At 43.0% G+C, this 15,473-nt stretch overlaps 1 protein-coding gene and 1 long non-coding RNA gene across 3 annotated transcripts in view; one reads left to right on the top strand and one right to left on the bottom strand.

Moving 5' to 3' along the window:
• LOC128352131 (uncharacterized) overlaps positions 1–11,166 on the top strand; it is a 42,254-nt gene extending 31,088 nt beyond the window's left edge. The window contains exons 3-4 of the long non-coding RNA XR_008320225.1: positions 7,109–7,210; positions 10,352–11,166. This is a non-coding gene — a long non-coding RNA (uncharacterized LOC128352131). The remainder of the gene's footprint in view (positions 1–7,108; positions 7,211–10,351) is intronic.
• The window catches only part of MXRA5 (matrix remodeling associated 5), a 35,992-nt gene continuing 26,764 nt past the window's right edge, over positions 6,246–15,473 (bottom strand). For both annotated transcript variants that reach the window (XM_053312399.1, XM_053312400.1), the window contains exon 7: positions 6,246–10,497. In XM_053312399.1, the coding sequence (XP_053168374.1) occupies positions 8,589–10,497 (1,909 nt within the window). In that variant the 3' untranslated portion in view covers positions 6,246–8,588. The remainder of the gene's footprint in view (positions 10,498–15,473) is intronic.

The raw sequence follows: 15,473 nt of genomic DNA, 5'->3' as shown, positions 1-15,473 counted from the left end.
GGTGCAGCTGGACAGATCTACTTTAGAATAACTGCTGTGTGTGCCTGCCTGCCTGCCAGCCTCCCACCTGCTCTACCTGTAAACAGAGAAATGACAAGTCTTCAATACTTAAAAGGAAACAGACTCTGTATAGCTGCTCTGAAACACTCTTTTGCCCTGGAAAGTGGAAAGTGCCCTATCATATCAGAATAGTAGGCATGAAACTCTAAAATGAAGCCAGCTTCAAGACACTGATACTTCTTCTCCTACATATAAACCAAAAGTGTGAATGTCTTTGCTTTCCAGAATCAAGTTATGGAGGCTGTAATCTAGTTTTTAGTGATATTATTTATTTAATGTATGTGCTACGGCAGGACTTACTGAGTGAAGAAATTTAGATTGTTGTGAGAGCTTCAGTAATCAGATGAAAGGCTTTTTAAGCCTATGTGAACCTAAGCCAATTTAAGGCATCATTTCGTATGGCTGAAGGAACAATGGTTGTTCACATTTTCCTGATAATGATACTACTAGGACAGTGAAGCTGTGACCTTTGTGCTTGCCTGCTTTATTTCTAAAACATATGATTGGCTCTTCCCCGAAGCAGTCAGCCTGTGGCATGCATCAGGAATGAAATCAATATGAGCCCCACTACTCTGGTTACATTGACATTCAAACCACTAATTCAAAAATAAAATTGTTGTTATTAGACTGGTATTTTCCCCCCCTGCTTCCTGCAAGTTCTCTTAAAATGTCTATAGATAATTAATCTCCTTGACAAGTTACAGGGGAATTTGCAACGAACATGCTGCAGTTATGTAGACCTGTTCAAATGTAGCTGAAGGCAGTTTTCTACTTAAATTGTTACAAATTAACTGCGATTGATTTTAAAATGAATGATTTGCCATTATATTCTGTGGGAGGCAAAGCTGCTCATCATGACTGAAAACTGATCTCTTAATTTAGAAGTTTGACAGTATGTAAGATATTGGCCCTGGATGAATGATTGCCACATATATGCAGGAGTAACTTTGTGTGTTTGGACTAGCACAACCTTACCCAACTCTGAATGCCACGTATTTGGAAGAAGAGGCCAGAGGATTTGCCTTCCAATCTCATAGGTCTGGCTGGATGCACAAGCAAGCAGGAAAACTGATTAGTGCAAATGGGCCGGCTGACTCCCTGGGTTATGTGCACACAATGCTACTCAGTCTTACCTCGGCACCCATCACACAAGATGCCTGAACAATGGTTACTTTTGGATGTAGCACCAGATCCTTTGATTTGTGATCATGTCATGTGATCAAACCCTCAAAGGGCTTGGTGGCATTGTGAAAATGGGCAGATATTCAGGGAAAAGGCTGCATATCCACCTAGATAAGGCTCTGTGTAGTTTTTTGTAAAGCAGCCACCATGATATAATTGCTTGTATATATGGAGGCCCAGCATCAAAGACTAGCATCAGTTCTCATTTACCAAGGCCTATGTTCTGGCAGGGGGGCCACCACCAACTAACCCTTCATCCTGAAATTGCTTCTGAATTATTGTGGCTGCTGCCATAGTTCTTCATCCCATTTCCTTCTCATTGCTGCTACCCTTTGCTTCACCATCATTTCCTCTCATTCTCTTTCCTCTGTGGGCCAGCTCTGGCAATGGCAGCTGCTTACACCTCATCCTGGCCACTGCCAGCTCCCTCACCCACTGTCTCTGCCCTCTTCCTCTGGACCCAATCTGGTGACTGCAGCGGTGGCAAGAGGAACAGCCATTAGATTGGGCCAAGAGAGAGAGGAAGTAACAGAAATGAAGAGACTAAAAAGCAGGGGAGAGCTGGTCTTGTGGTAGCATAACTTGTCCCCTTAGCTAAGCAGGGTCCACTCTGGTTGCATATGAATGGGAGACTTGATGTATGAGCACCATAAGATATTCCCCTCAGGGGGTTGAGCCGCTCTGGGAAGAGCAAAAGGTTTCAAGTTCCCTCATGACTTCTCCAAGAGAGGGCTGAGAGAGATTCCTTCCTGCAACCTTGGAGAAGCCACTGCTAGTCTGTGAAGACATTACTAAGCTAGATAGACCAATGGTCTGACTCAGTATATGGCAGCTTCCTATGTTCCTATGTTCCAGAGGTAAAGGAAATAGCTGTGGCAGCAGCAGCAGCTTAACCCTCCATTCACCTGCCCAGCTGGGGCATGAACCTTTTCCAGGCAACCCAGTTGCGTAGCTGAGGGGGAAAGAGGCTCACTGTAGGCCTGTTGCCTGGAGACCACAAAAACCTGGAGCTGGCTCTGTTTAAATAATGTCTCATCTACTATACATAAGCACTATCCAAGCATTATTTAAATGATTATGGGGGCATGCCAGCTAGCTATGCCCCCTGGTGCTGATGAGCTCTGTAGGCACAACCCTTGTTATCTCCCTGCGTTCATTACTTGTCTGCAGAGTACAAGCACCAAAATCAGGGAGAGCAGGGGGCATAGAGTGAACATATGGAGTGTACTGGCACATGGCTAATTGGCATGCTTCCATTTCTCCTGTACCTGGATACAGTGTGCCTAGATACACTTACAGAACACTTGCATATGGCTATAGAAATACTACATGGAAATAAGCATTGACGTACTAGCTCTGATTGTGCACTTCTTCCTACCAATTGTGGGCAAGAAATGGAGGTAAAGGCCCATTCAGCTCTCTCCCTCACACACACACCTCACTGTGATGTCTGCTTGTGACACCATAACATTTCTGCAATATATAACTGCAAACATTTAAAAACATCATTTACATTTGTGTGAGAAGCTGGGAATTGGCCACACAACTGTTTTTAACTTTTCTTGTTAGGCATGGTAAATGTTGATGGATTTCCTGCTCCTCTGGTAAGAGATTCAGTCTGAGGGCCCAGTTTAGCATGTTATTAAAGTAAAATTATTTTATAAAAGTGTGATTTATCATGATATGAAAGTATGTAAGTAGCTTTATCATCCAGTAATTTCAAGCACTCTCTTTTAAGTGCCTTTGTTCTTGGTCTTCAGAATAGGACCTAACTGTTTGTATAACTTTGTTCTGTATTTCTAATGTTTTTAATCACCCTGTCCCTGAGTTGTCACATCATGCTGCACAGATTTCGGTGCAGAGTTATGTAAAAATAGAAACCTGTCTTTTAAATCAAAGTCAACTTTTAATATGATGGTCTTTAAATGGTTATCAAAGTGCTAGAGAAACTTAAGCTGAAAAACAAAAAAATGGATTTCATATACTCTTATTCAGTTCAGTCTCTGGTTGTCCATTACATTCAGTGCTGCTCACCTCCCCTCTTTCATTCAAAATAAAGCATGCACTAGAGACATCCAAAATATTTTGAGCTCGAAATGTGCAGTTTCAAGTGCTTTGAGCTCCTAACAAAACACCCTTAAAATAATGGATCTGTTTCAATCTCGAAACAAAGTGACCCCATTTTGATCCCAAAATGTTTTGAGTTCTGAAAGCCCTTTTGGTGGGCTGTTTTTCCCTTGCTGATTGGTTTTCTGGCATTGGCTTCTGATCAGCATGAGATCCCCTTGCTTTTTGGTTGGCTTGTTATCACACAAATCAAGTGTTGTCATGGGCAACTGTGCCCCCATTAGCTGGAGGAAAGGAGGAGGAACAAAAAAAGAGGATATTTTTAAAAATATTGAAAGAGCCTGGGAGGCAGAGAGAGTCCTTAGTATGCTCTTGAAGAGGATACATCAGGAGAGGAGAAAGGAAGGCAAGATGGTTTGATTTTGTGATTTTCTTTTTTCAGCACTGAGTATAATATGCTGAGCTATTTCTGCTATATTAACTATCTGGTTTTGTTGGATCTCCGTTTGACAAAGGCAAAACTTGGGTGCCTACCTGCCTTCCTTGAGTTGGGGTTTGTTTTGTTTGTGAGATAGTGTTGTGGTGAGAAATGTACAGTGGCAGCTCAGCTCTCTCTTTCTGTATGTAATATTTTCTTGGTGATTGCTGTGAGATGAGGTCCATGTATGGCCTTGAGACTAACTTGTTCTTCACTCATTGCTCTGGTCTGCTCTGCAATCTGCATTGCAAGGTGTACTCTGTCAAAATGTGGCTGAAGACATTGTTCTAGTTGAGCTTATGGCTATGCTTGCTGCTAAGGGTATTGCTGTGGCAGCTGTTGCAATGCTGAAGTAAGGAGTCATAATTGTGTGTGAGAGATCAACTTGTGCCAATGATGTTACTGCAGTGCAGTCACTGTGGCTGGCAGTGGTGTGGATTCTGGGCCAGTGATTCTTTTTCTGGCTGTTTTTGGACAGTGTTGGGGAGTGGGGTGTTGTTCTGTGTCAGGAGGGACAGATTATCTTTTACTGTGTGTTTCTAATATGCAGTAGTTTGCAAGGCAGGGTTGCAAAACACATTGTAAATTGCAGTGCAAAACTTGTTGTGTTCACTCTGTGAGTGCAGCTTGTTTTGGCCAGGAACAATAGGGAAATTGAAACACCCCATTGTTCCGCATGGTAGCTCCTAGGGATACCAACACGGGTTGTATGATAGGACATGATGGGTAATACCTACCACACAACCCTTGAAAGAAATGGGCAAGCAGGCAATTTTTTAAAAACAAATGTTTAACCTTTTCCCCAAGCTCCCACAGGATCCCATGGGGTTTGAGGGGAAACGTTAAAAAAATTGTTTAATCTCCTGCTTGCTCATTTCTTCCGTGGGTTGGGAGGTAGATAGCAACCATCATGCCCTATCACCCAACCTACTTTGGTGTCATTAGTAGCTACTCATGGGAAATAATGGGGTGTTTTGAGTTCCCCCATTGTTTCCTATGGCTGAAACACTCGAAATGTTTCAGGTTTGTTTTGTCAAAATACCAGGTTGGCCACTGTTTCAATTAAACATTTTGAGCTTGAAATGAAACACAAAATCTGTTCCGTGCACATCCCTAGTATGCACTGCTGGCATGCTGCTCCACCTCCTACAATTGGCCTGGAAGGAGAGAAGGAGGCAGATTTTATTTTATTTTTTGATTAGTTATTCGTTGGCCACCATGTGGTAGCACCAGGCCATGCTTCTTGAACCTCAGTTTTGGGGGTATTTTTGACCTATGGCTAAGGAATATGTTACATTACAACTTTAGGCCTACTTGAAAATTGCGAGGAGCAGAGAAAAATTCTTCTAAGGACTCCCCAGCAGGAAAGAAAAGGTCCAGCTTCCCCTATTCATGTTGATTCAATAGCTTGACTATCGGTGGATCTAGAATTTGATTTAGGAGTCCCACTTCTGCCAAAGACTCATTGGGTGCTTTAGCCCAATCCCAGTTTCTAGGAGCATTTATAAGACAGGCATGCTTTACAGTAAAGCATGCAAAGCTTCAGGGTTTGGCATGCTTTGATCCCCTTTGGCCGGAAGCAAAGTGCCATGTGGGCTGGGTTGGGGGCACTGCTGCAGTCTCAGAAAAGACTACAGTTCCCCGCAGTACCTCTGCCACGTCCCAGGACTTCATGGGAAAAGGTTAAGTGTCCTTTTAAACATCAAGCTGCAGAACATGTCTGTGCGTTTTTAGCGAAAGTCCGAGATTCTCAGGAGTCTTTTAAACACAGTTGCTTTATTAACAAGCTAATACAAGGCCTTCGAGCTTCTCAACCAACTCCCTGTTACTCTCCCCTTTCCCTATGAGCCTTAACCCTTAAATATCCAACACAGTGCTCCCTCATGGTGGAGAGCAAAGTGAGAGAGTGCCTTCTTTCCTTCCTCCAGCCAGTTCTGGTAAGTAGTTTGAGGGATGGCTGGGGCGGGGTGTGTGAGTTGGGGGCAAGGGGGAGTGAATCTTCACTGCAGGGCTTGGCTCAGAGCCAAGTGGGCTTTCTCCGAGTAGCGCAAGAGGGGGCCAAGGCAAATCAGGGAAGCCTCAAAGTTGTTCCTGAAGTTAAGCAGCTTTGCTTCATACAGGCCTACTTTATAGGATCACTGTGAGGGTGAGTGCCATGAGAGCTTTACAGCATGCTGCAAGCTACCGATACTGTGCAAATGCATTGTAGCCACAACAGTGTTTGGTTGTGAGTAAGGCGTGAGTCCTGCCCACTACAGGAAGTTGGAGGAGGAGGGTAGAGTGTCAGACCCTTATCTATAAAGGCTATGATAGCTATGATAGCCTCTTGATTTTTGACTGAGTTTTTAAAGAAAAACCAACCCAATCCTGGTTTAGAACTGCCTCTTTTACTCTGTTTGATGTGATGTGTCATGCTTTGTAGAACAGTTTTATTTTCAGGAAGAACACTGTGGCTTACTTGTGTGGAAAATATTTTTTTATTATAAAATATACAGTTTACTAATATTATATAAAACACAGAAGTATCGGAGTCTTGTAAAGACCAATAATTTATACACTGAGACACAGGTCACTATCATTCTCCCAGTCTCATCGTCTGGTTGAAAAAAACACACATATAAAATAAAGAATGACTGCAGTCAGCTAGGGATTCCCTTGCTGTGAGGCATTTGCATTGTTACAGTAATTATTGCTAGGGTGTTCTGGAATAAATCCAGAGCATTTATTTTTATTTGCTAAGAATTGATCCTGGAGAGCTGATAGAGAAATGAACAGAGAGTAGTTAGAAATCATATTCTACAAAGGCTTGGCTATGTCAAAGCACTGCAGGGAACTAAGGAAATGGTTTCTGTTCAACAACGAAAACAGCAACAAAAGAAACAGCTTTTCCTACATCAGCTCTTTTCTTATATTTAATACTACTTTGGTATGTTTTAAGGTGCTTTTTTTGCATAAAGAATAGATCTAGATTATCAGTGGACAGAGTTCTTTCAGTCACAGGTAGAACCAAAATGAACTGGAGCAGGGAGAATGCTCAGCAAATAATTCCTAGTTTGAATGTACTTGGGGGAAAAAAATGTAAATTTGTATTCTGATTTGCTTTTATCTCCCGCCCCCTGCAACATTACCGATTATGGATGTCATTGGATTTAGGGGTTTTAGATAAAATAAAGTGTAAAAAAACCTTATCTGTCAAGTTGATGCTATTGCCTTAAATTTAGTAATCAGACTTAGTCTGGAACTGCATGTTGAGTGCCCTATGGGGCTGCTGTTGAAATGGCACCTCTGCATCAAATTCTACCCATTTATCTTGTAACGTAGGAGCACTCACCCCATGCCCCCTTCAGCAGCAACGGATGGAAACCCAAGATTATGATAACATCACATCATGGAGTGAGTTTTTCCACATGTTATATAAGAGAGGTAAAGAACTGATATGTGATGCCTTAATGGCCTTAATGAACACAATGTAATGGCCTTAATGTATTGTAATGTGATGTAATGGCCTTAAGAACACAATCCAGCCAAAGTTAAGCACATTTCAGATCCATTGCAAGGCTTGACAAATCCGAAGCACCATGAAGCTATGGAGCCTAAAAATTTAACTTGCACCAAGACTAGAATATTCAGAGGCAAAGGCTGTTCTCACTAGCAGCCTAACCCAGGCTAGGGCAGTCCAGCCTGGATTAGGCTTCTCGAGTGCAGCAGCAGGTTCTGCAGAGATTGTGGTGCTGCCCGCCTGCCTAACCATGCTTTGTACCCCGGCCATTAGCTGAGATCAAGGGCGTGAGTGTCCCCATAACTCTGGCGCCAGGGTTGTGTGTGTGCCTGGGCTGCTTGTAGCCTGAGCACGCATAGAGTTCGGTGCCTAGAGCACCCAACTCCTGGGGGATTCCCCCAATGCAACTCACTTGTTGTGTGGTGCATTGAGGGATATCCAGAGACTGGGAAAACAAGTTTCAGCCAATGTGTGGATTGTCTGGATGTGCCGTGGCACACTGAAGACCTGGCAATGGATCATCTGGGGGGAAGGTAGGTGAAACCCTGCCTCTCCTCCCCCTTCTCTCCCAGCAGAGATCATGAGCATAGCCTCGTAGAGTCATTTAATAAAAATATTTGTTTGCCCCAGGTACCTCTGTTTCTCTTCTAAGCCTGTTACTTGTAAAAGGGATAAAGAGAAACCCATTTACCTTCCCACTTCACTATGTCTGTCATGAAGTCTCTTAATTTTGTCAAGTGTCCATTGTTTGGCTCCTAATTTTTTGGCCTGGCTCCTAGCTCTGAAGAAAATTTGTCAAGGCCTGGCCTGTTGATTTCAGTGCTCAATGCACCCATTGAAATCTGTGGGATATAAGACTACTTACCTTTGGCTGGATTATGCTTTCAATGCTCTGTGTGTGTGTGTGTGTGTGTGTGTGTGTGTGTGTGTGTGTGTGTGCGTGCGCAAGTGCCCCTCATAGCCAAATTCAAAAGCAACATCTGGAAATGTTTAAAGTTCACTAACTTGTTTTGAAATCTTGCCAAATTTTGAAATTTGTTGCAGCTCTAGTCTTAGATTCTAAGGCAGATGGTGAGAAACCTGTTACATTGCAGAGATGGTTCAGAGGTCTTTTCAGATGAGCCTACCTGCCTGATCAGTATTTTGGTGTTGTAAGAATCTGAGAGAAAATTTTTGGCACAACCCTGCTCTTCGTCTCCCCTCAGTATAAGTGGTTTTATTTAGCAACTGTATTTTCCTAGCTGTGCTCACTTGGCAGGGACTCTAGATATTTGTGTGTATTCAAAGGCATTTGTTTGAACTTCAGAATATGTGTATGTAGGTTGCTTTTGAATCACTGCCGAGTATATTTTTAGCAGTACATTTGTAGAAGCCTGCATCCCTTTGTGTTGCCTGCTGGATGATTAACGAGCCCTGAGGGTGAAGGAATTTGTTTCCATACAGACGGGACTGAGCTCCTGTTGTCAGATGTGATTTGTCTGGGAGTTCCCATGTTATTTCTGCTTTAGGAATCCCAATGGCCATACAGTTCAGCTTCACGGTATTGCCTGGCCTTATGTAAATGACAGGAGCTGGTTCACTTGTGATTCGTGGTGGGTAGGCGATCACAATCACAGGGACATTCATAAGGGAAGAGCCATACTCAGTCGCTACCTTGCACAGGTAAGTACCTCTGTCAAATACAGATACCTCACGCACAGTGAGTGACCCATTCTCTAACAGGGAGAATCGGCCAAGAGCTTGGGGTCCATCTAACACCATTCCATTGGGCAGAGTCCAGGTTATGCGAGCCCTCTGACTGGCCTGGGTGCTGCAGTGAAGCTGTAGGTTTTCCCCATTGATAATGCTCACAAGGTTGTTATAGTGATTGCTGATTTCTGGCTTAAGCCCCACTTTGAGGAAGACCATCCTCTCTGTGTAACCACCTGGGTTCCTGGCGATGCAACGGTAAGTCCCAGCATCTGCTGCAGACAGGGCGCTGATGTGCAGAATCCCATCCCTCTTGTGGTAAAATCGGTGCAAATGGCTGCCTTTCTGCAGTTCTGTGCCATTGGGAAGGATCCAAGCTGTGGTGGGCTTAGGGTTCCCTTGAACAGAACAGTTCAGATTGATGCTGTGCCCTGCTGTGGCAGTGATCCTTTCCATGACAGGATCTTTGAAGGTGGGTTTTTCCACATGGTCCATGATTTGAAGCTGCACAATCAGCCTGGCCTCACCCCCTTCATTCCTACCAATGCACACCAGTTGCACCGAATCTGTCTGTCTCACACCACGGATGTCCAAGGTGCCATTGCGGTGAACAGTGATTCTGTTGCCATAATAGGGAGCAGGTAGGATCACTCCTTCTGGGAAAGCCCACATAACTCGTGGTGATGGGATGCCTTCTGCTTTACAGTCAATTAGCTTCCGACTGTCTCTCATAGCCATTTCTCTCACTGAGGTGATAGTGCTGGGATGTCCATTGATTTTGGGAGGCTGGACATTGATGCGGATCCAGACAACTTTCCGGTCTTCCCCAGCATTGTTCCAGGCTACACAAGTATAGTTGCCACTGTCAGATCTTTGGGTCTTCTGAATAAGAAGTGTCCCATCTTTGTATACCTGATATTTATCTGACAGAAGTGGGATAGGTCTGTTGCTCGGAGACAACCAGGTCACTTTAGGTATGGGCTCCCCTTTTGCTTCACATCCTACAGACACCACTTCCCCATATGGGATGTTAATAGTTGTGTAGGTTTTATTCCTAATTGTGGCAGGTTCAGCCAACACTTTGACACGCACTTTCATCTCATCCTTACCAATCTGGTTCTCGGCATAACAGGTGTAGTCTCCCTCTTCTCTCAGTCCTACTTCATTGAAGTACAGTGTTCCATTGTCAAATACTACATATCTCTTTGCTCGGTGTCCACTATCATCTGATTGCATGAAGGTGTTGACCATACTGCCATCTGGAAGGCCCCAGGAGATCTCTGGATTTGGCAGCCCTGTGGCTATGCAGTCAACTTTCAGGTCCCCTCCATACATCACCTTGTGGTTATTTTCATTCTTGTGTTCAATTTTTGCAGGTTTCATCATCACGTTCACTTTGAGAACCACGTAGTCATCTCCAATTTTATTGCGGGCTACACAAAGATAATCTCCTGCATCCTTATCGGTAACAGAATGAACAGTCAAAGTTCCATTGCCAAATATCTCGATTCTGCTGTCCAAACTAATTTAGAAAAGAAGAAAACAAAACATATGCTGTAAGTTTATGTTCATAATTCATCATACTTTGAGCCAGAAAGCAAACATAAATAATTATCTTCATTTGCAAGCAAACAATTACATCCTGAAATGGAATCTCTTCTAATGGAAGGATGTTTTTATTTACTTTATCTTTCTTCTGAAGATCTAGATTTTATTTACAGAATTCTATGCTGTAATTAAACATGAAAACACAAAAACCACAGCAACCCTCACATCTTTATATACACACCATAGTTAAATTCTACATAAGGTTATATGAATGGACACATATGTTGATAAAAGATGATTTTGATAACATATTCCATATGACAAGATATAAAAACATTAATAAAGACATTTTATTCCATTGCTATGGTTTTAAGCAGTGAAGGGAATGTTATCTACAACTCTCGCTCCTTGAAAACATTTGTATACATCAGTACTTGTACTCAGTCCCCTAATAGTGGACTATCCGAGCAGAAGAAGAAGAATGGCTGTTCTGATCCAATTAATATTGTACAAAAGATTTACATGAAGCAATTTAAAGAGTTTACATTGCCAAACTAGTGTTGCAGAGAGGATTATATCATACACATTGAATAAACTGAATGATCAATCTGTTTTAAATTGTTATAAACATGTAATGACGTGATGCAGTGCTGTTCTGCTCATTTGGCAAATGAGGCAATTGCAATGAATGCTGACGCTGCAGGAGTCACAGAGTGCCTAGGCTTTCCAGCTGCCACTGATTTTGGATACAGTACAATCCACCTTCCATGTATTCCAAACTGGGAGAAGAAAGAATAATCACATTGTTGCTGCCAACCGTCAGATATGAGGAGCAATCTTATTCTTTGACAAATCTTTGATCCATCTGCTCTTCAGATGTTAATGAAGGAAAGGCAATAGTCTAAGAAGCAGTCACTTCTGCATTCACTAGGCAGACCTTATAATGCAACCTTCAAAGGAGAAGTTGTATACAGTTTATCCACATCTATGGCCTCTTCCAGCCTCTGCAAAATTCCTCTTGTTACAAGAGGTACTGTCAGCTAAAAGCAGAAATGATTGTGCATTTAATCGGAAGCTTCTCTCTAATTGCAGAAGCTCTCAAAGCTTCTCAGAGACCTTTGCCAGTCCTGTCACCTAACATCTTTTTAATTAAAGATGAACTGAACCTGGGACCTTCTGTATGTGAAGTATGTATGGCACCAAGGAAATGTGGTTCATTCTTCCACACTCAAAGTAACAGGCTATAATTCCTCCCCGAACTTGAAAAATATAGTAATTGAGTTCACAGCATCTGAAGTAAGGTCCTATACCTAGAAGTAGGGCTGTACAATTAGCTGTGTCCTGCTTTCTAGCAAACTGCTATCCTTAACCCCAGCAGGGCAGTGCAGTGGGACCGTGCACAGATTCTTCATGACCACACATGGTCATGGAAAGAAGATTAGTATTGCTGCTCTCAGCTAGTTATAGCAGAGGTCCTAGTCAGTTCAGCATGAAGATACTAGTTGTCCTTTACATCAGTGCTAGGTTCCGTGTATGAGATTCTGTCACCTCAATACAATAGCCTAGTTCAGATATCACATCCCCAGTCAAAAGAAATCATGGTTGGTTTATATCTATATCTATATATCTAATGCTCTAAGGCATACCTGTGGCTAATCCCGTGCATGGCAGCTCTCATGAGATTTCCTGGCAGGGCAGGATAGAGCAGAGCAGAGCAGGGGAAGCCTTTCTCTGAGCCGGCTTGCGAGGCGGGAGGGAGTTCGAGGAGGAGGAGGAGGGGGCACTGCAAGCTGGTGGGAGAGCACACGTTGGCTCCAGCCACCTGCCTCTTCTAAGGAGGACGGCTGAGCAGGTGGTGGCATGGGGAGCAAGAATGTACTGGCCAAAGGGATGTGGGGAGGGGAAGAGCGAACTGGCCGAAGGGATGGGGTGTGTGAACGAACTGACTGAAGGGATGGGTGGTGAGAACCAACTGGCTGAAGGGATGGGGGAGAATGGCTGAAGGGATGGAGACAAAATGAAGACAGGACAGGGAGCCGGATCAGTTGCGGTGGCGGGAGGATACAGGGAGAACTGGGGTGCAGATGCTCTGCATTGGGTCAGCTAGTTTATCATATTTTTATACTGCCACAAACCTTTGTCTCTGGGCAGTTTACAACATAAAACAAGTTAAAACAGAAATAAAAACCTTAAAACAAATTTAAAAACCACAGTCTAGTTAAAAGGCTTGGGTGAAAAAATATTTCTTTAAGGACTTTTTAAAAAGTTGTCAGAGATAGGGAGGCTCTTACTTCAGCAGAGAGTGCATTCCAGAGTCTCAGGGCAGCTGCAGAGAAGACCCATCCCTGTGTAGCCACCAGATGAGCTGGTAGCAACTGTAGATGAACCTCTCTGGATGAGCTCAATGGGTGATGGGGCTCATAGTGAAGAAGGCGTTCTCTTAAATATCCAGGGGCTAAACTGTTTAGTGCTTTATAGGTTATAACCAGCACCTTGTATTCTGCCCAGAAACTTATTGCTAGCCAGTGTAGTTATTTTAATATAGGAGTAATATGGTCTCTTGGAGATGACCCGGAGACCAACCTGGCTGCCACATTCTGTATCAATTGCAGTTTCTGAACTATGTTAAAAGGCAGTCCCATATAGAGCGCATTGTGGTAGTCTTGAGATTACCAGCATACATACTACTGTTCTGAGATAATTTATCTCAAGAAATGGACACAGGTACACCACCAGCTGAAGCTGATAGGAAACACCTCTGGCTACCGCCTCAACCTGGGACACCAGGGAGAAGCTTCGATCCAGAAGCACTCCCAGACTACGTACCTGTCCCTTCTGGAGAATTGTGACCCCATCCAGAACTGGCAGATCAAAATTGTCTCCTGAGTTCCAACTCCGCACAATAAGTACCTCTATCTTATCTGGATTCAGTCTATTTGTTATCCCTTATCCAACCCATTATGGCCTCCAGGCAGACTTTTGGGGATGTTATGCCTGCTCCTGATGATGTTGACATAGAAAAATATATTTAGGTGTCATCAGCATATTGGTAACATCCTGCACCAAATCTCTTGATGATCTCTCCCAGCAGTTTCATTTAGATGTTAAAAAGCATTGGAGACACTATGGAGCTCTAGGTGTCAAAATATAAAAGTTCACATTTTGAAGAACAACAGTTTCCAAGCAACAGCATCTGGAATCTGCCCAAGAAGTAGGAGTGGAACCACTGCAAAGCAGTGCCTCCCACTCTAACCCCTCTGAGATGCTCCAAAAGGATACTATGGTCGATAGCATTGAAAGCTACTGAGAGATCCAAAAGGACCAGCAGAGTCACACTCCCTCTGTCAATTCCCTGTTGGAGATCATCCATGAGGCCAACCAAAGTGGTCTCCACCCCATAGTTTGCCCGAAAACCGGTTATATATTAGTCTAGATAATCAGGTTGTTGGATCAGGAACGAACAATGAGCTCAGGCAGTCTCTCCCCTTTCTCCTTCCCTCATGTGCCCAACTTCATAGACTTCCTGGTTTGTTAAACTCATTTGCCATGATGTATGAACCAGGACATTGTGGTTTGAGGTCAGAAAAAAATGTGCTCAAACCCATCCCTCATTCATGATCCAGCAAACAATGGTCTGGGAATGTGATGCCTGAACTGGGCCATTATCTCATATGATCAGGCTCATTAATTAGCCTTCTGTTTATCTGAAGCTGAAAGATGAAACTAGATGCTACTGGAGACTCCAGGCTGACACCAAAAGCATATCCATGCATCTAGCTCTCTCCTGTAATGTCCAATGAAATTCAGCATATGATATGACTTCACCACAGTCCATTTCTAAAAACTGCCTCTACTCATATTAGTCCAGTCACTTTAGATCAATTTTTTTGGGGGGGGGGGTGGAGGAGTTTTGAAAGTCAGTACAGATGTTGAGGACACTGTTGTAAGTAACATAATAAAAGTCGTGATCATTACAACTTGAGCTTTGGCCACCATCTTGGGAAAATGGCCACCAAAAATAGTTTTTTGCATATATCACTCAAACTATTGCTCCGACAGGAAAATGTTAAATATGAAAATTGTAGAGCATCAAATTATCTATTAATATGTGGTGGTCAATGTAGATTTCAACTAACAGTTTTGCCATGAAGTGAAGGTTTCTGTGGAATGCTACTTCATGATGACTGTGCCATTCCTGTTTTTTGTCTGTAGCTCACTCACATAAACTTCCCCTGCAAAACCAAGCTAAAATATAATTAAGGAACATGAAATTTACTGTCAGTCACAAGAGGGGTTCCCCGCCACTTTTTGCTGCACGATTCAATGAACACATGGAGGAAAGAGTGCATGCAGTTCATGAAACATGCACCCTACACACTCATTTCCACACTGCCCAGAAGGTAGAGTACTGGCACATATTTTAAAAAACATGGTGTCCTATTATGCCTAACCCACAAACTGCAATTTACAAAAATCTTATTTTCTTCACAGCTTGGTTTGTACTGGGAGTATCCAGTTCATAACTTGACTCAGGGATATCACCTTCATCTAAATCAGAATGATGAAAATCAATGGCAATGTTAGAATTTCCTTCTTCATTTTTCATTTCAATTGACTGAAGATGTCTCATATACTTTTCTTAGCATTTGTTGACCTTCCATCATGCAGTTATGATGGTGTTTATACCATCATAACTGCCTTTAGCAGCTGAGAGAAATGCCTTTAGCAGCTGAGAGAAATGCAGGGCTGAATCTGAAAATCTGCTTCATGACATTTGATCAACATTTGTATGTGAAAGCTCAAGACATTATTTCCATGTGCAGTGATCACAGGTAGTCTCCCACTGAAATGCAACCCACTGTGGATCCTGCTTAGCAAAGGGGACAATTTATGCTTGCTACCACAAGACCAGCTCTCTTTTGAAGACTGTCAGGTGATTCAGGAAAATCT

Source organism: Hemicordylus capensis, chromosome 3 (genome assembly GCF_027244095.1).
Source record: "Hemicordylus capensis ecotype Gifberg chromosome 3, rHemCap1.1.pri, whole genome shotgun sequence".
Taxonomy (NCBI): Eukaryota; Metazoa; Chordata; class Lepidosauria; order Squamata; family Cordylidae; genus Hemicordylus; species Hemicordylus capensis.
Note: the sequence above shows the minus strand (reverse complement) of the source record. Positions and strands in the feature narration are given on the sequence as shown.